Raw genomic sequence first — 26,743 nt, forward strand, 5'->3', positions numbered from 1 at the left:
GCAAACTTATAGGCAATTTAACTTGACAGGGTTATTGGATATAATGGGTAAACAGTTCATATAATTACTATGATTATATAACTAAAGTCAACCATTTGGGGTTGTAGAGGAAGGTACTTCTGGGAGTAATGGACTGACAGCTACTAATACTTAGGAATAAGAATAAGATAGACTTGGGTGGGGGGTCTTGGCATGTGTTTGGCTTTGGATTGAGAATCATTGTTAACTTAACATTGTTGAGAAGTCAAGTGGACCCATGGCAATGTAATCTGTTTCTCATTCCTGAGAGGCAAAAATTAGAGATAATATCAGGTTTTCAAATAAGCTTATGAGTGAGAGGGAAGGATCACAGTGGCCAAATTCAACATCTTAATGAGGGAAAGAGGTCTTCGGAATAGAGTAGGAATAGATAGATAGATAGACACCATACATAAGAGTATCTAGGTGGTACAGTGGATAGAGTAACAGTCCTGAAGTAAGGAAGACTCATCTTCCTGAGTTCAAATGCAGCCTCTGACACTTAGTAGCTGCGTGACCCTAGGCAAGTCACTTAACTCTGTTTGCCTCAGTTTCCTTATCTATAAAATGAGTTGGAGAAGGAAATGGTAAACCACTTCAGTATCTTTGCCAAGAAAACCACAAATGGGGTCACAAAGAGTCAGACACCACAGAAAAATGACTGATACTCCCATAGACATAATAGCCTTTGTGATCTTTCTTAAGAAAGTGTTCTTGAATAATATAACCATCTCCTTTAGAGATCAGTAAAGACTGATGCTTGAAACACTCACCATCTATTAGCAATTCATTTATGTAAACAGGCAATAAAAGAGTTGGGGGAGGGAGAGATTAATTATTCATACTTTCCTGTGAATTGTCCATTGGCCTTCCTAATACTTATTTGAGATACCAAAGGAACAAAAGAAAGTGCAAAAGTCAGAGGAATAATTATGGAGGATAGATATGGTGACTATAATTAAGAAACGTGGTTGGCTTTGGCAGTGTTCATTAAAAGTAGGCTTTCATTCCTTTAAACCAAGACTGTGCAAGAAAATCTGGATACTATTTGGTCTGTGGGACATTGTGATGGGAGAGGGCAAGATTGCTACATGAAGGCTTCAGAGTAGTGGCGGGCATCCAGACAGTAGTTTGAGTTTGCTGGGCATATCTAGATCAGGAAATAAAGGGGCAAGAAAGGAGAAAAGTACAGACGGGAGATGGGAGGGAACCCAAAAGGTGAACTTTTCCAATTGCAGAATTTTCCTGGTGCTGGCCCTGTTTTCTTCCGTTTCTTTTCTCCCAAAGGACAGGTTGGATAGAAAAGGCTTTTCCTTCAGTTGTAGAATGGTTGAACCAGTTGTGGTATATGAATGTAGTGAAATACTATTGTGCTATAAGAAATGATGAGCAGGCAGACTTCAGAAAAACTGGAAAGACTTGTATGAATTGATGCTGAGTGAAGTGAGCAGAACCAGGAGAATGTTGTACACAGTAACAGCCATGTTGTGCGATGACTAGCGTTGATAGACTTAGCCCTTCTCAGCAATGCAAGGATCTAAGACATCTCCAAAGGTCTCATGATGGAAAATGCTGTCGACATCCGCAGAAAGAACTATGGAGTTTGAATGCATACTATTTGCTTTTTTTGTTCTTCTATTGTGTTTTGTTTCCTCTTTCTGGTGGTTCCTCCCATTAGCTCTAATTCTTACTTACAAGGTGACTAATGTGAACATATATTTAATAGGAATGTATTTGTATAGCCCATATCAGATTGTGCACCGTCTTGTAGGGGGGAGAAACATTTTAAATTCAAAAGCTTATGGAAGTGATTGTTGATAAATCAAAATAAATTAATAAAAAACAAAGAAAGAAAAGGCCTTTCCTCACAACAAAATTTACTTTTATCATGTCACTCCTTCCACTTTCTCCTTGATTCCCACCTTACTTTGCTTCACCACTAAACAGCCTCGCCAAGAGTCAGTGGCAGGGAGGAGGGGGAGTGATGTCCAGAATCCCCATAATTTTAAGTGCTTGGGCCTTTTGTGATGGACACTGCACACAATTTAGCAGGAATTGTATACTCCACACAAGAAAAAAGAATTGTGCTTTTCATTCATTCACTTTATTCAATAAACATGTATTAAGAGCCTTCTATATGCTGGGAATTGTGCTTTTATTTAAAGTAGCGTTTCTAATTAAGGCCTTTGTTAAGTGGAATATATATTTGGATTCATTTCTACAAATACAGCCACTCTCCACAGCAAAAAAAAAAAAAAAGTGGAGGGGATGGCAAGTTCTACTTAATGGGGAAGCTTATTTAAAATGAAGTTAGAGTAGGTGAACAGAAGTGTAAACAGCTGCATTCTTGATCCATTTGTTTAATGTTCTGCCTTGATATACTGTAGGCATTAAATATGGCCTTCAGGTATAACATCTGTATACTCCTTTTATAGCTATTTCAGCAGGTTTATGAGTGGATTAAAATACATAGTGAATCTTCCTCTCATCCACTCCTGCCTCTCCCTCCCCTCTTTTTCTTTTCTTTTTTTTTTTGGCACAGATAGAATATCATAGGGGTGGAACATGGCATATAATGTCAGGCTTTTTCAAAATGTTGGTTAGTTTTGCTGAACTGTTTTCCTCCTTATTATTCTTTGTTAAAATAATAACTAGCATTTATATAGTACTTCAGGGTTTACAAAGTGCTTTATGAATATTATCTCATATGATTCTAGCAGCAATCAGAAATAGGTGTTACTGTTTTCCCCACTTTACAAATTAGGAAACTGAGGCAGACAGAGTGACTTGTCCAGGGTCATATAGCTAGCAAATGTCGGAGGTCAAATCTGAACTCCAGTCTTCCTAACTCCAGGTCCAGCACTCTATCCGCTGTTCCACCTAGCTGTTACGAGGTATGATTCTCTGGGAGGGAAAGGCCAGAGATATTTTTAAGAAATGTATAAAAACAATTGATATCAATGCTTCTTTATTTTAAAATAACATTAGCTAATATTTCGATGGAATTTCAAGGTTTGCAAAACATGTTACCTTTTATTTCATTTGATTCTCATAATATCCCTATGAAGTAAGTGCTATTATTATCCACATAGATGAGGAAATGGAGCTGAGTTAATTGATTTGCCCAGGGTCATACAGCTAGTAGGTGTCCGAGTTGGGATTTAAAGTCTTTCTGACTTCAAGTCCAGTGTTTATCAACTGTGATAAACTGCCTTTCCATGGTGGTAAATATCTGGACAGCTAGGCTCAGATTTGGTATGTTGCTGGTGAAGTGATTTAAACACTAAATTATGGATAAATTTACATCTGTTGAAGTTTTATTAAATCCTTCTGTGTCATGCAACCTTAAAAATATTTTTCTCTCTTCCCTTCCTCCTTCCTTCTCCCTTGTCTTCACTCCTTCCTTTCCCTCAATTCCAAAGCTTTGTTATTAGGCTAAAAAAGTACCGAAGAATATTTAAGAATTTTGTTGTTTTGAAGATTTGAGAGAGATACATGTTTCTCTACTAATTCTAAGGGGGAGGCTATAGAAAGGGGAGGCTAGATTGGGGTGGGGGAGGAGGATTTTTAGAACTGATTTCATCAGTGACAGAAACTCCCAGAATGGACAATCCCTTCAGCAATTATAATTGGACTGTAACTTATAGTCTTAGAGGCATCAGTCACTGAGCAGTTAAGTGACTTGCCCAAGATTATACAGCCATGTGTCAATCACTGCCTCTAATTTCTTAAGAGATTTCCAATAATTTCTGATGAATTTAATTTGTGTTCTCCTTATTCAATTTTTAATAGATAACATGTAGTATAAAGGTTGACTTCTAGCTCAGAAGACAATAGAGTCCTCATGACTGCATAGTAAATGTATCTTAATTTTCCTTAATTTGCAGGTTGTACTTCAAGAAGGAACCATGTCTTGGCAATTTCCACTTCTCCTTTTCAGCACAGTGACTTTGACATCAGCCTACTCCCATCTTGATCCTTTCTCTCTTGAGGAACTTGGCTCCGACACTGGAATCCAAGTTTTTAATCAAATAGTCAAATCTCGACCTCGTGAGAATATCATTATTTCTCCCCATGGGATTGCATCAATCCTAGGAATGCTTCAGCTTGGAGCTGATGGCAAGACAAAGAAACAGCTGACAACAGTGATGAGATATGGTGTCAATGGTGAGTTTTCTTTTATTACTGGGATATCTGTCTTTTACAGGACAGCTTCTGTGTTTCTCAGGATACATCAAGAATTATTGGGGGGAATCACTGATTCTTAGAGCCACAGAATGTTAGAATGAGCTGAAATATCATTAGCCCTAGAACTGAAAGAGTTGTGTTTAAATTCCACCTTTGATGCCTACCTATATAACCTTGGGCAGAAGTCATTTGACTGCCAAAGGCTTCAGTTATCTCATCTGTGAAAGGAGGAAGCTGGATTGGATACCTCCTTTTCAGCTGTGAATCTATGCTCATGTGATCTGGTTCAGTGCCTCATTTTACACAGAAGAATGCTCTATCCATAGGAATCCAAATGGCTGGCCCAGATACATAGTTAGAGGCAAAGCTGATACCAGACCCCCAGGCTGCCTAGTTCCCAAAGCAGCATTATTTCCATTACACAGTATGGCCCTGGGATGAGTAGGCTATTCACTAAATGTGCTTTAAAAAAAATAGTGCTATAGTGAAAGCATAGCCTGATCATAGTATAATATATTTATTTAGGGCTGGAAAAAAAGCTCTGAAAAGTGATCTAGTCTAATTCTTTTATTTGACAGATGAGGAAATCGAGTCCCATTTTATAGATGAGGATATTTGAAGAAAGGTCAAACAAATAATATGGCAAAATCATGATTCAAACTTAGGTCATCTGACTCAAAATCTAACTTTCTTTCCATTATACACCATGATGCCTCTAAGTAGAAAGAGTTGGGGGCTGGAAGTCAGGAGACTTTGGTGGTCCTAGGATGACCACTAACTAGCAATATAACTTTGGGCAGGTTGGTTTTGATCTCTCTCTTCCTCTCTGTCTCTTTCTCTGTCTCTCTCTCTCTCTCTGTCTCTCTCCCTCTCTCCCTCTCCCGCTCTCCCCCTCCCTCTCTCTCCTTGCTCTCATTACCTCCTCCTCTGTGTCTTCGTGTGTGTGTTTAAGTTGACGCTACTTGTTTTTTGCCTCCTTCACTGATGTAAAAATAAATCAAGAGGAACATCTTTTCTGAAACAAGGGCAGGGCAACCTGGCAATCAGCACTTTGCCTCGAAGTGCTGAACTTCAAGGGGAGCTGACTGTGGTGCTTGGAATCCTTCAGAAGGTAGAAACAGTGGAGCTTAGCGCCTTTCTAGCAAGAATAATTAGTTAAAATAGGAAGCTACCAGCTGACAACTTCTCCTCCCAGCTGTGCCCCAGTGAGCCCCTCCCTGGCCCCACTCCAGTGACCACCCCAAATACAGGTTACTGATGTTTGCCCACAGAGGCTAATGTCCTGATGTCTCTTTCCCCCTAAGGCAGTTTGTCAGGGTCTTATCCCAGCAACTGAATTTATCTTATAAAGTTAACTGGAAGGATCCTTTCATGCTGCTTATATATAAGGTTAATTTGGGGCCCAAAATTGCTAGTTATGGTTCTGAGCTAGAGGAAGTGATTAAAACAGAGACTGACAACCCAGAATTCTTTCTATTGTATAAACTGATGTTGCTTGGATGGGTCAGTCTCATGGCAGTTGGCTTACCCTGAGGTCTGGAATGTCCCTTTGGGGCATAAAAGGAGGTTTGGTACAATGTAAAGAGCCCTGGTTTTGGAATCACTCATGTTCGGCTTTGTCTCTTGCTACTTGTATCACTTTGGGGAAATCATTTAACCTCTTTGGACCTCAGTTTCCTCAACAGTAAAATGAAAGGCTGGAATAGATGACTTTTAAGGCCCCTTCTAACTCTAAATTTATGAATCTTTCTAATAAGGAGAGTCATTTGTAATCTGCCTCCTTTGAGGGAAAGAGATTGTCCTTACAGGGAGTTCTTAATATATTTTGATAATTGAGTTTCAGTATAGTTGATCACCTTTGTAATCTTATATTTATTTTATATTATTTCATACTTAAAACATATTATTTTGAGAAGGGGGCTTCATGAGACAAATGAAAGGGATCTGTATCAGAAAAAAAGATTCAGAACCCCTTTTAGGAGAACTCAGCCTAAAAGGGGAATATTAAATTATCAGACCATAAACTCCTTAAGAACAGGGACTGTTTTTATTAATTGCATCTCCAGTACTTAGCACAGCACTTGGAACATAGGAGGTGCTTCTTATAGCTTTTCCTCCATTCTAGAAGAGGACCAGTGACGTCAGGAAGGTGATGTCTTGACTTGCAAGTGAATTGGATTTAAGTGAGGCTGAGCTGGGCAAAGTCATCAGCCTCACTCTCTCCTCCAGAGTCATCTAAATCCATTGGAAGACATAAGTCAGGGTGACTGGTGATGGCACTTAATAAATATTTGTTGTATTGGAATATAAATGTTAGTTGAGAGGACTTTAAGGTTTAAAAGATTCTTTTCCCTCACAATGACTCTATGAAGCAGTCAGTGTGTTATGCCCATTATAGAGATGAGGAAATGAGGCTCAGAAATTTATATGATTTTCCCAGAGCCACTCAGCTAAAAGGGTCAGAGCCAAGACCAGATGTTCTGATTCAAGCTTACTATGCCTTCTACTTGTTAGTTAATCTGATAAAGTTTTGGGTAGGGCTGATTCTGAGATAAATTCAGGAAGAAGGGGTTCAGGGAAGGAGGAAGACTAGGAAAGATTAAGGCTAGTTCCAGGGGACTCTAGTATTTGAGCCAAGATTCATAGATAGACTTCTGTACATTTGTAACTTTTCCCTTTGTTATTTTAACCCCTATGTGTCTCCTTATGGTGCTTGAGAATGAAACAAAAGAAGCCACCTAAGAGAACTAAAAGCTATTTTCACGGAGCAGGATAAATAAGGAAAAAATAAGATGGTGAATGCAAAGAACTTTGTAAATCTTTAAGCACTATGCAAAAGCCATTTATGAAAAATAGTTAGGCAGAGGTCTGCCTACCCCACCATAGGCAAGGCCAGGATGGTGTTCTCAGTTCCCAAGCAGAGAGGTGGCATCTAGAAACTAGAAAGGAGAACCAGTTAAGCTAAGCCCCAGAGCTAGGTAGGGGGAAAAAACCATGGGGTCACTGCAACTCCCCTAGGTCTTGCTTGCCTGTGTCGTCAGCTCTCTGTGTGGGATTAAGGAAGTATTTCTGGACTCCACTGCATCATGCAAGGCCTGTTCTTATGGGCTTTTTCTTCAGAACAATTATATTCTCTCTAAAAACACTGGCTGTGAGATTTATTATTTCACAGTTAAGTGAATTGCCTCCAAAAGATGATAATGACTGGGACTCTTTTATAGGGCAAGCCCACACTTGTAGACCCTATAAAAATAGTACTTGTTTAAAAAAAAACACATATAAATCCAACCATTGGCACTTTCAAAAACACTGATGGTCTTAGCCTTTTGATGAGTTATCCCTCCACCTAATTCATCCTCTCTAGCCTCTCTTCATCGCCATTAAAAATAACACAAAACAAAACAAAAGAAGTAGCAATAGTATTGAAATCTGGGACTGAACTGTGCAAGATTCAGTCGGGAAAAAAAGGACAACTAATGATCAGGAACATCCTCAGCTTTCAGGCCCCTTAGGACAAAATGCTTGTATTGTCTCTGGGGAGGAAGGGATAAAGTAGGGATGATGTGTTGAGGAGTAAAAATAAGGAAGCAGTGTGGTACGGGGTGGAAAGAGTCGAGAGTCTGGGATCAAAACCTGCCTCTGCTATTTACTACTGGGGTGACCAAGGCAGGTCACTTAGCTTCCCTATGCCCCGGGTTGTTATTGTTGTTGTTGTTGAGTTATTTCAGTCCTGTCTAACTCTTTGTGACCCCCCTTTGGCGTTTTCTTGGCAAAGATACTGGAGCGGTTTGCCATTTCCTTCTCCGGCTCATTTTACAGATGAGGAAACTGAGGCAAACAGGGTTGAATGACTTGCCCAGGGTCACACAGCTAGTAAGTGTCTGAGGCCAGATTTGAACTCAGAAAGATGAGTCTTCCTGATTCAAGGCCAGGCACTCTATCCACTGTGCCACCTAGCTTTCCCCCAGCCTGAATTTACTCCTCTGCAAAATGAGGGAATTGAATTTCCTGACCCCTAAGATCTCTTCCAGCTCATCATCTAGGATCCTTATATATTTTTATGTATGTGTATTTGTGTGTATATATGTATATATGTTTATTTATATAGTTATATATATTTATATATACTTATATATTTCTGTTATGTATGTATGTATACTTATATTTATATTATATACTTATATATATGTTTCTCTATATATGGCATTTTTCTTAGGTCTGTGATTTCATCTATGTAAGGGAGTTCTAGCAAGGTAACTCTCTTCACCAATGCAGATCTGCCCTTATCCTGTTAGTCTTGCCTAGGGGCATTGATTTTTGTTTTTCTCTAAATTTGGCCAGGTAAGCCCTAAAGTGTCATGTGAAAGGCAGCTGCTATGTAGTATGTGTAGTAGAGAGAGAACTGACCTCAAAGTCTGGAAGACCTGATATTAATTTGAGTGACAAGAGGGATCTCCAGAATAACTGTAAGGTCTGTGGGTCTTACCTTAACCTAGTGTTTCCTCCATCACCTAGCAGAATGTTCTGCATACAGCAAATGTTTATTGAGTGAATCACTGTTAAACATTTATTGAATGAATGTTTGGTCAAAGGTGAACAATGTGCCTGATGTTTGAAGTTGATGCTACTATATTGAGAGAGTTTTGAAGAAAACTGAAATAAATGAGAGAAAACTGAGATCTTAGGTTCTTATTGACGCGATTGTTTCCTGGCGTCTTGTCATCTTGTTTCACACTTAAGCATTTCAGAGCTCTGTGATTTTTGTCTGGGTGGTGGTCCCTTCTAGTGACAGAGCTCAGAACTTTTCCATGCCTTAGTAAACAACCTTGTCAGTTGCCAGGCTGAAGAAGTCTATCACCCAGTGGCCAAGCCTCTGGGGATGAGCCTTTCCACATTCAGTTCATCCAATCTTCAGATGACAGTCCTTTGCTGGACTAATAATTAAAGTTTTTCCATTCAATAACAACAACAACCATGGTTAGTATTTCTATATAGAAACATGTTAAGGTTTGCAAAAAGAGTATACGTTATTTTATCTCAGTTGACCCAACAGCAGTTATTAAATGCCTACTGTGCCAAACATGGTACTGGATGCTGAATTTACAAAGACAAAGGTAAACTGGCCCCTGCCCTCAAGGAGCTTACATTCCAACCAGAGCACACTCCACTATTTTGAAAACTCTCCTGTAGAGCTGATGACACAAACAAGCAAGAATTGGCACACCTTGGGAGTTGCAATGGCCCTGCATTTTTTCTTCCTACCAGTAAGTCCCAGGGTTCCCTTCTACACCATGATGATGCACTGGAGAACTTGAGTGGAGATCTCTCGTCGCTAACCCTTTTAGAACTAGGTAGTACATATATTAATATACAGTAAAGTTCTGTCGAGTCAGTATTGTACAGTAGAATGAACACTGATCTATGGGGTCAAAGGACCTGGATTCAAATCCTAGTTCTGACATTTACTGCCTATGTGTCTCTGAGCCTCAGTTTTTTCATTTGTAAAACAAAACGGATGGACTCTGAGGTCCCTGCCAGTTCTAAATCTATGAACATGTGTCTTCAGATATATCTTTAGAATTGTAGACTCATAGAAGCATGGACTGTTGTAACTGGTGACTTCAAGTTTAGTCAAGGGCATCAGCAACATTGGAACTCCTTGGCTAAAAAGTAGTGTCAAAGAGTGTAAAAACTAAAGAAACAACAACAAAATCAAGTCGATTCCCTTAAAAATAAGAACCAAGGGGAACCTTTGAGCCCATCTCCTTCCATCTGCTCGTTGTATAGGTGAAGAGTTGAGGATGAAGTGATACGTTCCCACATGCCTTCATAATTGAATTGCATGAGAGCACAGATCTATTTTGAATCAGGATATGAGCACATTTGGCCTTGAGCCTGTAGTTAAAGATACTGTCTGCAGGAAAAAACTCTTGATTGTGAAGGAGATGTTGATGCTTTAAAGATATCAGAGCCAGTTCTTTCTTATATTGATAAATGCATATGCCTTGTGACTCTGCCTTTATTGTCAAGTAATTTTAAAGTCCCAACACTTCCTGGGCTGTTATCTGGCTTCCATTTTTTTTTTTGGGTGAGGCAGTTGAGGTTAAGTGACTTGCCCAAGGTCACACAGCTAACACGTATTATGGTCTGAGGCCGGATTTGAACTCAGGTCCTCCTGACTCCAGGGCCGGTGCTCTATCCACTGCGCCACCTAGCTGCTCCTGGATTCCATATTTAAGAGAGGGCTTACTCTTGCAGACAACTAAGAAGACAGCAGTATTGGACCTCCTGCTGTCCAAACATCTGATTTAGAATGTCCTCATTCCCGGTAAGTTACAGGATGGAGGTCTCCATTTTATTCTATCTGTAATCAATTTGCTGCATTCTCCCATTTCCCCCACAGGATTCGGTAAAGTTTTAAAGAAGATCAACAAGGCCATCGTCTCCAAGAAGAATAAAGACATTGTCACAGTGGCTAATGCTATGTTTGCAAAGAGCGGCTTTAAAATGGAAGTGCCTTTTGTTACAAGGAACAAAGACGTGTTTCAGTGTGAGGTCCGGAATTTGAACTTTGAAGCTAAAGGCTCTGCTGCTGATTCTATCAACCTCTGGGTTAAAAATGAAACGAGAGGTGAGTATGTGCAGCACCCTGAAAAATACTTAGGGTGAGACATAGTGGATGAATGGTGAGGTATGAAGATAGATTCTGAACATCTAAATGGGTTGTCCCACTTACCCCTCAATAGGGGAAGACCTCATTAATCCAGATCTTGCTAATTCAGAATTTGTAATCATTTCAACAGCCATTTATAGTTATAGACAGCTGCCCCAGATAGTCTCTTCTTCTTAGTAAACATCCTCATTTCCTTTGGCAGATCCTCGTATGACTTGGTTTCCAGTTCTTTCAGCCTCTACTGGGCATGTCCTAATTTTCAATGCCCTTCCTAAAACATCAGAACTAACACAGTGACACACGTGGTCTGACAAGCATCAAATACAATGTGTCTATAACTTCCCTCATTCTAGACACTGTGTTTCTATTCATGTAACCTAAAACTAAATTGGTTTTCATTAACATTCTGTTGACTCGTGAACTTCCAGTCTACTAAGGTGCCCAGGTTTAGTCAGAGAAACAGTTGTCTAATCACTTGTCCTTTGTACTATACTTTGCAATTCATTTTTTAAAAACTGAAGTATGAAGCTCTGCCTTATTAGAATCACACCATCATTCATACCTTGCTTATCATTTTGGATCCCTGTTTTGCTGTGTAACCGATTAAGCCATCCCTGCCAAGTTCAGTTATTCAGTTCAATTCAGTAAACATTTATTAAGCACCTACTGTGTTCCAGGCACTGTTCTAAGGATACTAAAAAAGGCAAAAAAAACCCCAAACCAGTCCCTACCCTCAGAGAGTTTGCAATCTAATGGAGGCCACATTCAAACAAATACAGACATAGAACGCTACATATAAGATAAATAGGAAATAATTCAATTAATTAGAAAATAATTAAAAGAGAGAAAGTACTAAAGTTAAGAGAAAGGTAATTAAGGGAAGGTTTCTTGTAAAAGGTGGGATTTTAGTTGAGATTTCAAGGAAGCCATCTGCAAGATGGATAAACATTTTTTGTCAGCGAACTGGATTCAGAAATAAATAGTGTGGCTAGCATAATAGGCAAAGGACACAACCTAAAAGCATTCCACTATGGATCTCCCATAGGTTAACACTGATCCTTAAATCACCTCCAGCTTTTCAGTCAGGGCCTGGTTTACCTAACTATAGTATCATCTAGCCCCTCCTTGTCCACAGTGATGTTATGAAAGACTTTGAAATGCCTCACTGAAATCCAGGTATAATGGGTCTGTAGTAGGCCAGAAGAAGGCCAGCCTTTTAGTAACCTTGCTTGAAAAGAAAAGAAAGAACATATTATGAATCTGTCATGACTTGCTCTTGGTGAACCCAGTTCATACTGATCATAGCTTCCCTTTCTCAATGTTAACCACTTTGCTGTGAATGGAAGTCAAAGTCATCTGCCTATAGTTTGAAGAAGCTCTCCCCATTTTGAACATTAGTGTTTTATTTTCCAGTCTCTAGTCCTATGGCACTTTTTCCTTCCTTCATGATTTTGCCCCCCAAAAAAATCAGTGGAATCACAGGATTATAGATTTAGATTGAAGGCTCAGCAGTCAGATGCACAATTCTTTTAATGCCTTAGGATGCAGCTTTATCTAGGTTAGATGACTTGAATTCAACATATCTATCAGGTAATATTCTCTTACCTATCTGTTAACCAAACTGTCGGTAAGTTGGGGGGGGGGTGTCTACACCAACCATGTGAAGACTTCCCCAGGTAGAATGGGAAGAACGATTTGTTTCAATGGCCATGAAAACAACTAAAGTAGGTGCTGTAGAGTGCCTAGAGCATGGTCAGACTTAGAAGACACAAAGGTCATCCATTGCAGTTATCTTGACTTTTGTCCTTCCACTGAACTTCAGTGACTCAGGAGGAGTGAGCCTAATGACTTTGTGCAACTCTGCCTCACTTAAATTCAATTCACACACAAGTCAAGACATTACCCCATGATGTCATTGGTCTCCTTTGAAAACAAAGAATAAACAACAACCAGCTCCTGATCATCTTATGAGAGGGAATGTGGCCTTGGAATCAGGAAGATCGTGGATAGAATGTTGGCCCTGGAGACATACAGATTGAGAGAGAGCTCATATGCTGATGGGGGAACACAAGACATAAAGGTGCCGAAAATGGAGGCAAAGAGGAGAAAGAGCACTCCCCTGGGGCAATGCCAAGGAGGGAGACTGTAGGATGTGACATCGAAGCCTGGTTCCCAGCAAGCTAAGGCAAAAGGCTTACCTCTCAGAACCCAGGGGGAGCTAAGGGTAGATGCAAGAAGTCTTTGCTCCACATCCTACCTTTGACCCTTAGCAACCATATGATCATGGACAAATCACTCACCTTTACTCAGTTTCCTTATCTGTAAAAAAGGACTTAAATGAGGACATGTATTACAAAGCACTTTGTAAATTTGAAATCACTATGTGAAAGTCAACACTTATTATCTGCTCACTTACCTGGCATTCTGCTTACCTGTTACCCATATGTTCTATGCATCCTCTCCAAAGGTCATTCTTCTTTTGTAGAAAAAACAGAAGCCAAGGTAACAATGCCTTATAAAGCCATCTAGTCCTAGGCAGCCATTCTGTCACCTCTTTGACCCTGAGTGACATTGAAGAAAGGAGAGGCAGCTGGTGGTGCAATGGATTGAGTGCTGAGTGAGCCTTGAGTCAGGAAGCCCTAAAGTCATAACTGGCCTCAGATACTGATTAGCTCTGTGAACCTGGGCAAATCACTTAACTTCTGTTTGCCTCAGTTTCTCAACTGCAAAAGTGAGGATAACATTAAATTTTAGATAATATGCATATTATCTAATATTACATGTTATTTATATAATATATATGATCTATAAAATATATATAGTTTATATATAAATATTACCTAATATAATTATATTATCCCCATTATATAATATATATATTATTTAATATTATATAATGGGGATAATATACTATCACAGGGTTATTGTAAGGATCAAATGAGATAACATTTGTAAAAAGTTCTTAGCCCAGTGCCTTGGCACATAGTAGGTGCTATATAAATACTTATTCCCCAGAAAGTACATTGACTTTGAAGTTGAGCCTAGACTCATCTAGACATTAAGACTTGCCACATGAGCCAGGGCAAGTCACTTTTTATAACTGTAAACCTCGGTTTCCTCTTCTGTAAAATAATATCAGTCATGATAGCTTCCATTTATATAGTACTTTAAAGTCTGCAAAGCTCTTTACAGGCACTGTCTTTTGATCCTTGTAACAGCCCTTTGAGGTAAGTATTACAGGTATTATTATCACCATTTTATAGATGAGGAAACTGAGGTTCAGAGTCAGGTCAAAGAACATGTCATAGTCACCCAGTTGGGAAAGATCCAAGGTAAGATTTGAAATCTTAAGTCTTACACAGCATCCATTGAACCCATCTGCCTCTCCACAGCATAGGTGCTTAATGTATAATTTTTAAATTGCTAAAGTTCCCAAACCGTCCTTGGGTTTGTTTTTTTTTCTTTCAACCTCATGACATTGAACGCTAGAATTCTGCCACCAATGCTTCTTTCTTGGGTCCATGGTATTCTGCTCCTAATAGAATCTAGAGCCATTCCAGCTGGGCTTTCTCCCTTGAGACTTTGAAATGATAATTTTTTTAAAAACTGGACTGTACAGTCAGTCCTCAATTGAGGAACACAGAAATTTTGAACTGGACTTCAATTTCCCGCAGAATTATTCATACAAATTGTGGTTAGAGTCTTTTACCTTGCTTACAAAATAAGCTTGCAAAAACTGATTTTTCCCATAAAAGAAATGCAGTACTGTACAGTAACAAGAAATGGTAGAAAACAGGTCCCTCTTCTCTATTAAATGTAAAATATATTTAAAGGTTTTTTTTTCTCCCTGCAATCCAAAGTACCTTCTACATGAAGGGCCTGGCCCTGAGCCTTGGCCTGAGCAGCTGGGAGCTTGCTGGCGCTGCCCATTACCTAATCACTGCAGCGTGCTACAGGAGGGGGATGGGTGTGGGGGCACTCTGACCCTGGAAGGGAGTGACTTCCATTCCCATAATAATCAAGGTGCTGTTCTTCCTGCCAAGAGGAATAAAAAGACCATGACAGAAGTAGTAAGCCTGGGATTGAGGTGAGAGGAGTGAACTGTCAGCATAAGGTACAGGCAGAAAGCTAAGATAGGAGGTAGCACCAGTGTGCCTCCTGAGGTCTGGTGCTATTGTGTAGTGTGGTGTTTTCATAGTGTGGGGAAAATGGGGATAGGCAGGCAGGAAAAAGATAGTTATTCTGGTCCCTTCTCTCAACTGATTATCTCTACTTTGTCCTATCTATAGCTGGTAGGCACATATTTGCTTGTTTTCCATGAGATTGTAAGCTCCTTGAGGGCAGGGACGGTTTCTTTGTTATTTATATCCTCAGCGCTTAGCACATGTGCCTGACACATAGTAGGTACTTCATAAATGTTTATTGACTGACTGGTGAGGAGAAAATTAGAAAAGCTCTTGTGGTGACCAGAGCATGGGGCCTTTGTACAACAAAAGGATATATCCATCAGTTGATCAGCAAGCATTTATTAAGTGTCTGTTGTATGCTAGGCACTGGAGATAAATATATATATATATATATATATATATATATGTATGTATGTATGTATGTATATAAAGAATGAAACCATCTTTGCTTGCAAGCATGTATGCATCGGCACTACCTGCATTTTTGTCGTTGCACTACCTGAGGAGATGCTTCAGGACTGTTGGAAATTGGAGCACGGGTAAGCAGCCAGGACATGAGTGCTGATGGAGACTGTTAGGAACGGCTTCCTTTTCTCTTCTGCTCTCTTCCTTTCTCTACCCAGGCCCGCTGGCACCCTCATGGTAGTCTTGAGGTTTCAGGAGCTAACTGTATAGTATACAGTTGTATGCTAGGCAGCTAAGAGGTACAGGGGACAGAGGGTTGTACTTAGAGTCAGGAAGGCCTGGTTCAAATCCTGCCTCAAACACTGATTAGCTGTGTGACCCTGGGCAAGTCGCTTAACCTCTCTTAGCCTCAGTTTGCTCATCTGTCAAATGGGGATAATAACTGCTACGAGGATTAAATGAAGTGATATTTGTAAAGAGCTTTGCAAACCTTAATGCTCTCTATAAATGCTAGCTATTATTATTATTAATTTGAGGGTGATTAAAATGGTTTGATGCAGGGCAGCTAGGTGGTGCAGTGGATAGAGCACCAGCCCTGGAGTCAGGAGGACCTGAGTTCAAATCCGGTCTCAGACACATAATACTTCCTAGCTGTGTGACTCTGGGCAAGTCACTTAACCCCAATTGCCTCACTAAAAAAAAAAAAAATGAATGAATGAATGAATGAATGAATGAATGAATAAAATAGTTTGATGATGGCTCTACTGGGATCATAGAAACATTGATTTCTAAGAAGGAACTTGAGATATTTCCTCTTCCAACCCTCTCATTTTATAGATGAGGAAATTGAAGTTTAAGTGATGGCAGAGTTAGAATTCGAACCCAGACCCTCTACCTCCAACTCCAGTGTTCCTTAGGATGCTGTATATAAGCTCCTTGGGCTTTCACCTTCAAAGTGCTATTTAAAGTTGTATTGGAAGTACCCTCTTGTGTTAAATCATGACAGAAATGAAATTGGCTCACAGGGGCAGGAAAGCCAGTGCACAGTTTGAGAAATTTTAGCAACTTACAGAGATATCACTAAAAATAGTTAATATACCCTGCAGTGATAGGAAAAGCTTCAAGTATTTTTAAATTAAACTTAAATTTTCAAGGACCCTGGTCTTTAAGCTTTCTGTCTCTCCAGAGCAGTTGGTATCACTTCTGTTAACTAAATGTCAAAATGCTACAATAGCATGTTTGCTGCTTGGTTTTTAGTATCTAGGCAGAAACCACAGTTGGAAGTCTTTAGAGAAAAAGTGAAAGGAATTTTTAAAAATTATTTTTTGACCAGAGTTCATGTATTTTCATAGAAGCTGGTCTCCTGTGCACAGAGACTGGGTTGATGCCTTTTGTGACTTTTAGTAAGTGATGTAGGCCATTTTCAACAACTTGAGATCAGAAGGCTGGAAGCCAGGACACCTGAGTTCTAGACCCAACTCCTTTATCTTGAGCAAGCTGCTTTTTTCTGGACCTCTGTTTCCTTGCTTGTCAAACAAAAGAGCCATACTAGATCCAGGTTCTTAACCTGGAGACCATTGACCTCGAAGAGTTATATGTATAAATTTCAGGGGGTCTGCAAACTCAGATGGGAAAAAAAATATATCTTAATTTTTACTAACATGTAAATGAAATTTAGCACTTCCTCCAGTTAACACATTCTGAGAAGGGGTCTGTAGGTTTCACCAGACTGCCAGAGGGATTCATGATATATGTATGTGATGGACTGCTATTATGCTCTAAGAAATGATGAAGGGGATGGTTTTTAAATGACCTGAGCAGGCTTGAAGCGAGCAGAATCAGGAGAACGATTTATACAATAATAAAAATACTGTAAAGACAAACAACTCTGATTTCCACAGTAGAACCAACCACACGGTTCCAAAAGACTCAAGATGAAAAATGCTATCCACCTCCAGATAGAGAGGTAGACTCCACAGATTGAAGCATTTAGATAGATATGTGTGTTTATATACATATATAGATATCTATTTTTATTTATATTTATTTTGGGGCATGGCTAATGTGGGAATTTGTTTTGCTTGACTATACGTGTTTGTAACTAACTTTGTTTTTCTGGCTTGCTCAGTCGATTGGGGAAGGGGCAGTGTGAGGGAAAGAATTTGGAACTGCAAATAAAATATTTTTTTTTAAATGGAAGATCCATGTCACAAAAATAGTTTAAAGAACTAGATGAATGAGTGGCAGAATGCTGTGATGCCTAGAGCACTGGGCTTAGAGTCAAGAGATCCAGGGTTCAAATCCTGCCTCAGATATTTCATTTGCGTGAACCTTGCTTGGCAAACCACTCTTTACTTCAAGTTCTACATCTTCACGGGCGGGGGATGGGGGGGACACATGGACTCAGTGGCCTCCAAGGTCCTTTCAACTTAAATCTATGATCCTTTGAACTTCCAGTGCTGCCCATATTGTCTCTATGATCTCTAAATCCCTTCTGCTTTCTCATCAACGGACCCCTTTGAATTTGTTCTCTTACTGTTTTTTTTTTCCTTTTGATTTTACAGGAATGATTGACAACCTCATCTCCCCAGATGTTATTGATAGTGTGCTCACCAAGCTGGTGCTTGTTAATGCAATATATTTCAAGGGTTTGTGGAAGTCACGATTTCAACCGGAAAACACAAAAAAACGCATGTTTATGGCTGGTGATGAGAAGCCTTACCAAGTACCAATGCTGGCTCAGCTGGCAGTGTTCCGATGTGGTAAGCTCACATTCAAATGCCAAGAATTCAAAAACAAGGACAGACTTTTGGAAAATCCATTGTTTAGAACAAGGGCAGGGTAATAAGCCAAGGTCTAGTACATATGAACAATTGTTGTTTTTGCTTTTTTTTTAAGTAAAAATAAAAAGCTTAGTTGTGAGAAGGCTCTCTTTTCTTAAAAATAATGTCATAGTCTGTTGCCAGGCATTCATTTAAAACCTTTAGAGCTTAGTAAGACCTGTGAGAACCTGGCTTCTTTGAAAGTCCCTAAAATCACTTACATACCTGAAGAGTGTGGGCCATGTGATGGCTATGTTTTAATTATCTGAGGACTAGCCTGGGGGGGGTGGGATGCTCATTGCCAGAAGTCTGGCAATGAAAGTGAAGATTTTTAGCCACAGAAGTTTAAAAAGGCCATCTTAGAGAAGTTACAATCTCTATCCTTAGGAGGATTTAACACAATCATAAAATTATAGATCCAAGGTATTTTTTTATTTTATGTATTTTATTTTTAACATGTGTTTTAAAAATTTTGGGTTACAAATTTTCTCTCTTCCTCCCTCCCCACCCAGCCTCATTGAAAAGGCAAGCATCTCGATACAGGTTATAGATGTGTAGTCATGCAAAGATCCAGGGCATTTTTAAGGAAGAATGGTATAATGGTTAGAGAGCAGTCCTCTAAGCCAGGAAGGCCAGCTTCAGGTCATATCCCTCTGGACAAGTCCTACATCCTTTCAACACTCTAGTCCAGTGGTATCAAACTCAAAAACACAGATCCCTGGGGGCTACATATTGACCAAGAAAACCACAAATTAAGATTATCTATGCTGTATGGCATTTTAATTTATTTTGTTATAATTTTCCAATTGCATTTTAATCTGGGTTAGGCTGCACTCACCCAGAGTTTAAGACGTCTATGGTAGTCAGCCCTCTGAAATGGAAAGATATTAATCTCAATTGGTAGAGGGAGTTTCTTGCTCTTGGGAGTTCCCTGTAACAATGAAATCACAGATCTAGTACCTATCCCTGTGTAAAGATCGTGTGAACTTTCCTGTTAATGACTTAAAGACTTCTGTGCTCATTATCACTGCGTGAATGAATGAAGGGCCAGTCTCTCTTTCTTTCTTTTGTAATCCTGGCTATTCTGAACCGTTATCACTTCTATAATTTGGTAAACTCCACTGGCTCCCTGTTGTCTCCAGGATCAAATAGAAGGTCTCCTGTTTGGTTCACAACCTGTTCCCTTCCTACCTTTCTAGTCTTCCTATACCTTACTCCCTTCCACCTGCCCAGAAGTCCAGTGCTACTGACCACTTTGCTCTTCCATCTCCTGACTCCAGGCATTTTCTCTGTCTGTCCCCCAAGCCTGGAACTCTATTCCTCTTCATCTCTGCCCCCTCACTTTCCTGGCTGCCTTCAGGTCACAGCTAAAACCCTACCTTCTACAAGCAGTCTTTCTCAAACCTTAATCTTAGCATCTTCCCTCATAGATTACTCCCAGTTTATCCTGTAGAGATCTCGTTTATCACTGCTTGTTCTGTATGTTCTCCTCTTCCACTTAAATTGTGAGTTCCTTAAGAGCACAGTCTGGTTTTTGCCTTTTTTTTTTTTTTTGTAGCCCTAGGGTTTTTTGCAAGTGCCTGACGAAGAAAGTGCTTAACAAATGGAGTTGACTGAAATACACAGGAGCCAATTTAAATTAGTAGTGATTACTGCTTGAAAATGATGACATTTATAACTTGAATCTAAACCTGGACATTTGGTTCCCAGTATTACATTTTTATATATCCTCAAACAATTTAAACTTCAGTACTCAAATTATTCCTATATGACTTCCGTCCAGGTACACTGTCTACCTGAAATCCTCTGAATATACCAAGGATATTTTAAAATCTTTTTTTTTAATTGGTAGATATTTTCATTGTTAACCCAAGGTGAAACTGTGGGCTATTCCATTAGTTATCCCAATTAAGCCTTAATATAGCTGTGTAAATAGCCACTTGGAAAGAACAATTTATTTGAGATAACATAATTGTTCCCTTTCTCTTACTACCAATGTGCCTCCTAGGAGGAAGGCAGTCTAGTAAAACTTTTGCTTATTCAAGAAAGTGTTTTTTGGCTGTAATCCACTTAACTGGCCTTTCCCAATTCTATTCTGTTACCTCCAGATTGCCCCTGGCCATTTCCCACCCTTGATCCTATCTAGACTGTACTCTCCCTGGGCTATGTGGTCCAGGTCCCTGGCCATTCTATTTGCCCCGGCTTACTGGCCATTCCCATCCAGATTCTCCTTAGACTCCTCCTCCAGTCACCCCAAACTACTTGCCCACTCCTGGATCCCTCCCACAGTCTTTCTATATATAAGGTCCATCTTGTCTCCTTGAAGGTGCTAAGATTCTTAAAATCTCGCCCGCTTGCATTAGCGATACAAATGCTTAGATTCCTTAAGAATCTGGCCAATATGGCAGATTCTTAAAATCTCCCCCCACCCAATGATGTTCTAATAAACCTTGTCTTTGGCTGAGAAAAAAAAGTGTTTTTTCGAGCTCCTAACATGCTTATGGCATGTCCTTGGGGCTATTGAAATACCAGAGACAATAGAAGTTGGTCTAATATAAACAAAGTTGTCTAAAAGTTAGGCTGTTTGAAAGTGAATGGAGGGATGGGTATCTTAATATCTTTCTCCAAAACTCAACAGCATTAGCCCAGTGTAACTACTTTTCCTCACCCTTAGCTTTTGCATTGTTTATAGTGATCTTGCCAGATAATAGTACATATGTCCTTATCAGTTTTTAGCACAGGTCAGCCATAGGTACTTTCTGGTACCAGGCATGGAGTCGAGTTGCTATTTGCAAAGCTCTTTTAGGTAATCTTTGTTATGTTGTCTGGAGGAAGAAGTGTACATGTTATATTTATGGATCTCTATTAGAAATTTGACAAATTATATCATGCTCAATTATGGTTAAATCATAGTTAACGATGCTAAAACAAAACTCTAATCATTAGAGGTTGAAATAAAGTGCCAAATTCTGCCATTCCTTTTTAGAGTGTAATTTGTAATAGAATGAATAGAATATTAATAGAGATTGTTTTCTAAAAATGGTACCATGTTAAGCTTAATAAACATTTATTTGTATCTATTACATGTAAGATACTGGGGACAGAAAGGCAAAAGCAACATTTTTTCTGCCTCCAAGAAGCTTACCTTCTACTGGGGGTTAAGGGAATGCAACATTTACACAGGGAAGTTAATACAGAGTAATTTTAGGAGGAAAAGAATGCTAATGAATGAGTCTCAGGAAAGTGTAAAGAGTGACTCTTGAGCCATTCTTTAAAGGTAGCTAAAGATTCCGTGAGGTAGAAGTGAAGAGACGGTGCACTCAGTTACATGTGCCCACTTGTACAAAGACAGAAGGAGGAGAATAGAAGGTTGTGTACTGAGAATCGCTAGCAGGTGAATTTGACTGGAATAAAAAGTGTGCACAGAGATCTATCAAGTAATACTGGAAAAGTTGATGGGAGCAAGACTTGGACATTTTGGAAAGTTTAAACTGAAACCTACTCCAAAACAGTAAAATAAACAGGGGTCTAATTACTTTTATGTCTTATTTAGTTGAGTTAGATGAGTGATTTCCACCAAGTGGGTTGGAATCATTTTTTGTTAACTGAACAGATTTTCCTATAGTCACATCATATCGATGTATTGACCCTGGGGATAAGAGAATATAGTGGTTTATGACAGCTACCATATGCTCTGCTCCTAGCAAGCATTTGTGCCTGTGGCAAGAGTCAGAATCATTGCCCAATCAATGATCTGTCCGAGGTGACTAAGGAGAGCCTAGTGAAAATCATAATCCAGATTTGGGCAGGCCAATCACCATTATCTGAGTTTTATCTGGACAGACTTCAAATTACTTGGGTTATCAGTTTTGGCAATGTAATTTTTTTTTCTATGTGGGTTTTTAAAGAAACATTCTTATAGTTTGCCCCATTCATTTTATCTCTGTTTTCCTGATTTTTTTTTCAGAAACATTGAAATATGCACCAGAAACATCTCATTGACCCATGGGACAAACTTTAAATGCTGGTAGTTTGAAACAGCCTTGGCACTTAGCATAGTGCATGGCATAGTAGGCCCTTAATAAATGTTTACTGATCGATTGAAAATCATAGTTTCATAGTATCATAGATTCAGAGTTGGAAGGGCCCTTAGAGGCTATCGATTTGAACCCTTTCATTTTATAGGTGAGGAAACTGTGGCCCAAAGAGGTTAAGTAATTTTTCCAAGATCACACCAGAGTAATTATCAGAGGCCAGATTTGAACCTAATTCTGTTGTAGAAGGGGCAGCTAGGTGGTGCAGTGCATAGAGCACTAGGCTTGGAGTCGAGAAGACTCATCCTCATGAGTTTAAATCGAGTCTCAGACATTTAACCCCGTTTGCCTCAGTTCCTCACCTGTTAAATGAGGTGGAGAAGGAAATGGCGAACCACCCCAGTGTCTTTGCCAAGAAAGCTCCAGAAGGGGTCATGAAGAGTCAGACACTACTGAAAAACAACTAAACAAAAAACTATTTTAGGAAGGACGCTAGCCATGCTTCTCCTCAATAATGCCTCCCCACACTCCCCATTCCCCTTTATATGTTCTGTTCCCCCATTGGAATAATAACTCTGATCAACGCAGTGACCAACCAGAATTGCGAAGGATTCATGATAAAACATGCTATCCACCTCCAGATAGAGAGCTGAAGACTCAGTACAGATTCCTTTCTTTCTTTCTTTCTTTCTACATGGCTAATGCAGAATTTGGTTCACATGACCACATATTTGTAATGGGTTTTATTTTTCTTGCCTTCTCATTGGTCAGGATAACAAGGAAGAGGGAGAAAATTCAGAACTGAAAAGAAAATCAAAGTAAATTTTAAAAATAGAATAGAAGCTCCTTTGAGGGTAGGAGCTTGCTTTGCTTGCTTGTATTTGTATCCTCAGAGCCTAGCATAATACATGGCACATAATAAGCACTAAATCAGTGTTCTTTCTAGTATCCAAAAGTTTTTGGCACATAGAAGGCACTTTAATAAATGGGATGTCTAAAGAAATGTATATCACACAAGCCAATAATGTAGATTCAGGATGCGGATGAATACTAACCTTGTTGATATGATAACTAGATTGATTTCTTCTGGTACTTCAAATTTTTTTTTTAAACAACAGATCTTCTAGGTGTTAACCTAATATTTTCATGAACTAGGAAGCCATATTTAGTTCCCACTGTTAGCACACACATGCACAGCACTGCACTGTTGTCTTAGAAAGTAGCTTCTTGATAGTCCTGGGAAGACATTTGACCACATGTGATGAGAGTTGATCAGTGTGTAGAGAGCCAGAAGAGCTGATTTCCTGTGTAAAATCTTCCTAGAATTATTTATTTGAAAAGAAAGAAAGCTGTATAAACTTAAAGTTATTTCTTTTCCTTTGGGTTAAGAAACAGAGCCTTTTTTTTTTCCCAGAAAGGATGTGATTACCTTTTTTATATCTTCTCTTTGGAGGCTAAGAATAGAAATGAAGTATAATTGAATGGGCTTCCCCATAGAACCACATACTGGAATACATAAAGGCTCTCTAAGTATCTATGGTCTTTTTGATACTTTTTCATTCCTTAATTTCTTATTTTTCATTCAAATCTTCTTGGTTATAATTCCTTCAAGGAGAAATGTTTATCTTCCCAATGTTTTTCTTTGCAGGCTATCGAGTGAGATTGCCTCCTTTTTGACAGCATCCTCAAAATCTTCTAATTAGGAAAGATACTGAATGTCCTTTAATTCCCAAGAACGTGGAACAAAGTACATAGAATTTTAGAACTGGGACATATCTTAGTGGTGGGGAAAGAAATGTTGTGTTCTGCCAAGAGGCTGCCTGCACTCCCTTTTGTTCCTGATTTGATTCATTGTTTTATGGAAACAATAACTTTCAGCTGAAGCTGGTGTGGTTTCTTTTGGTCACTAAATTATCTTGTGTTTAGAATACTACTTCAGAAGTGAAGTGGCATTCAAGAAGATTAGGATTCTAGAAAATTTCCATAAAATCATGCAATGAATTATTCCTGTCTTTTAAAAAGTGATGAGGGCAGCTAGGTGGCACAGTGGATAGAGCCTTGGAGTCAGGAGGACCTGAGTTCAAATCTATCCTCAGATGCTTGATACTTACTAGCTGTGTAACCCTGGGCGAGTCACTTAACCCTGATTACCTCACCCCCCCAAAAAAAAAGGTGGTAAAAGAATATAACTTAGTCTCTGAAAAAGTAATCTTTTATTTTTTGGAGGGAGGCTTTTAGTTTATCTCCTCCTCAAGCCCACCTCATTATTCACCTTATCCATCTTATATGAACAAACACTGACAGATTTGTGATTTAGAACATGTAGATACAAGATTATATGGGAGACCAGCAAGGCAGTTGTCATTGGCTATATGCAGTGATTAGTACTACAAATGGAAATCAATAAATCATATATATACACATATATATCTTCATTCCCATACACAGAGGTGCTTTTATGTGTGTACATATACAGAATGCCTCCCTGATTGTTGACGCTGTATTCTTCATACTGTAACAGATTTAAAACTAGAAAGGATTTCATTAGCCATCTTTTCCAACCTCCTGCAAATAATGGCTGAGTAAAGTAAACTCCCAAAGTGGTGAATTGAATTTGTACAAAGCCACATAACATTTTACTCCTGACCTCTCTCTCTCCATCATTAATGACTTAATCCTGCTGATTAAAAAAATGTGGCTTATTAAGAAAAAAAATTGCTCAGGTCTTCTAAACAGTCTTAAAGTATTTCCAAATTTCCAGTGAAATCACAGGGACTCTCATAAAGTAAATTTCTGGCAGAATTAAGACTGAGAGGGTCATCATTCCTTTCCAAGGAATCAAAAAAATACTAATAGTCCTTACTTTGCCTTTGACAATTCAGCTCATTTACTTGAGAATATTTAGTGCCTAAGGCTAGGGAAAAAAATAGAGAATCCTCTGTCTTTTGTGTTCAAGTAACCAAAGGACAGAGTCACTCATATCCTGAGAGTTATTATGTATCCTGGAGCAGTGGCTGAGTGTGCTGAGGTGGCTGAATGCTGTGACTAGAGAGAACACTGTGTTCCAAAAGGTTACACTAATATGCTTGTCTAACTGTTTCCTTTTTAAAGAGAAACTAGTGTCATGCATTCCACTAGCTGGACTAGTTCTGTTGCATTTTATGGTTCAAGATGTTCTTTGGGTAACAGAGTGCCCTATGTCCCACATAGGGGCAAACTCATTTATATTTTTGATAGGTAGACTTTATAGCAGACAGAAGCCTTCCAGAATCTGTGGAAGAGGGCAGACAACCCCAGCAAACAGTTGCCCCTGATAGAGAGGAATTAGCTCAAACGCCATCTTCTGCAAAAGTTCTTTCCCAGTCTCACAAGATGCTAATGCCTTCTCTGCTAAGATTACTACCTTCCATCTGCTCTGTGTATATCTTGTATAGACCGTGTGAATTATTGCTTGTGAACATGTATTTTCTCAACCATTAAAATATTAGGTCCTTGAGGGCAAGGAATTTTTTAAAGCATTTTCTTTGTATCTTCAATAGTCAGTGCAGTGCCTGGCAACATTTTTTGTTCAGTTATTTCTGTTCTGTCTGACTCTTCGTGGCCCCATTTGGGGTTTTCTTGGCAAAGGTACTGGAGTGGTTTGCCATTTCCTTCTCCAGTTCATTTTACAGATGAGGAAACTGAGGCAAATAGGGTTACGTGACTTGCTAGAACTCTGGAAGATGACTCTTCCTGACTTAAGGCCTGGCACTCTATCCACTGCACCACCTACCTGCCCAACATAGTAGACTTTTAATAAATCCTTCTTGAAGGATAGATGAGAGTTCTGGTTTCCTGGAAAAAATTGATTTCCCTCTAATGCACTGATTCATCTTCCTTAAAGACAGCAAAACTCAGGCTGCTAATACCTCTATTTTTTCTGCAACATCTGTATTCTCCTTTGATCTTCTATACCAAGCTTATTAGGTAGTATGAATGGTTTGTTTTTTAAAGTAGGATCTGTGATTTCATCCATGTAGAGAACTTCCCGAGATGCACCCCAACTTATTATGCTGAAGAGTTGCCTGGGGCCCTGAGAGGCTAAGTTTGCTGTGATTTGCTGTGGTCACACTGCCAGTAAGTGTCAGAGACAGAGCTTGAACCCAGGTTTTTGTGACCCTGACACCAGCTTTCTACCAACAGTACTATTCTGCCTCTGAAGTTAATATAGTTTAGAGAGGTGGGGGGAACACCAGATATGGTGTTGACAGTCTTAGCTCTGTAACTTGCTATCTATGACCTTGAACTAGTCACCTCACCTCTAAATGCCCGTTTACTTATCTGTAAAACAAAGGAAAATAGTATTTGTACTACTCATATACCGTAGGAAGATTAGGAAAGCGCTCTACAAAAGTCCTTTGATATGTCACTTTGTTG

General features: G+C 39.2%; 1 protein-coding gene across 2 annotated transcripts in view; it reads left to right on the forward strand.

The window, feature by feature from the left end:
* SERPINE2 (serpin family E member 2) overlaps positions 1-26,743 on the forward strand; it is a 76,325-nt gene that overhangs the window by 38,829 nt on the left and 10,753 nt on the right. For both annotated transcript variants that reach the window (XM_078147608.1, XM_078147607.1), the window contains exons 2-4: positions 3,906-4,185; positions 10,610-10,837; positions 18,036-18,233. In XM_078147608.1, coding sequence (XP_078003734.1) covers positions 3,927-4,185; positions 10,610-10,837; positions 18,036-18,233 — 685 coding nt within the window. In that variant the 5' untranslated portion in view covers positions 3,906-3,926. The remainder of the gene's footprint in view (positions 1-3,905; positions 4,186-10,609; positions 10,838-18,035; positions 18,234-26,743) is intronic.

The sequence above is a fragment of the Phascolarctos cinereus genome, unplaced genomic scaffold, assembly GCF_003287225.1.
Source record: "Phascolarctos cinereus isolate Bilbo 61053 unplaced genomic scaffold, phaCin_HiC Scaffold_7;HRSCAF=346, whole genome shotgun sequence".
Lineage (NCBI taxonomy): Eukaryota > Metazoa > Chordata > Mammalia > Diprotodontia > Phascolarctidae > Phascolarctos > Phascolarctos cinereus.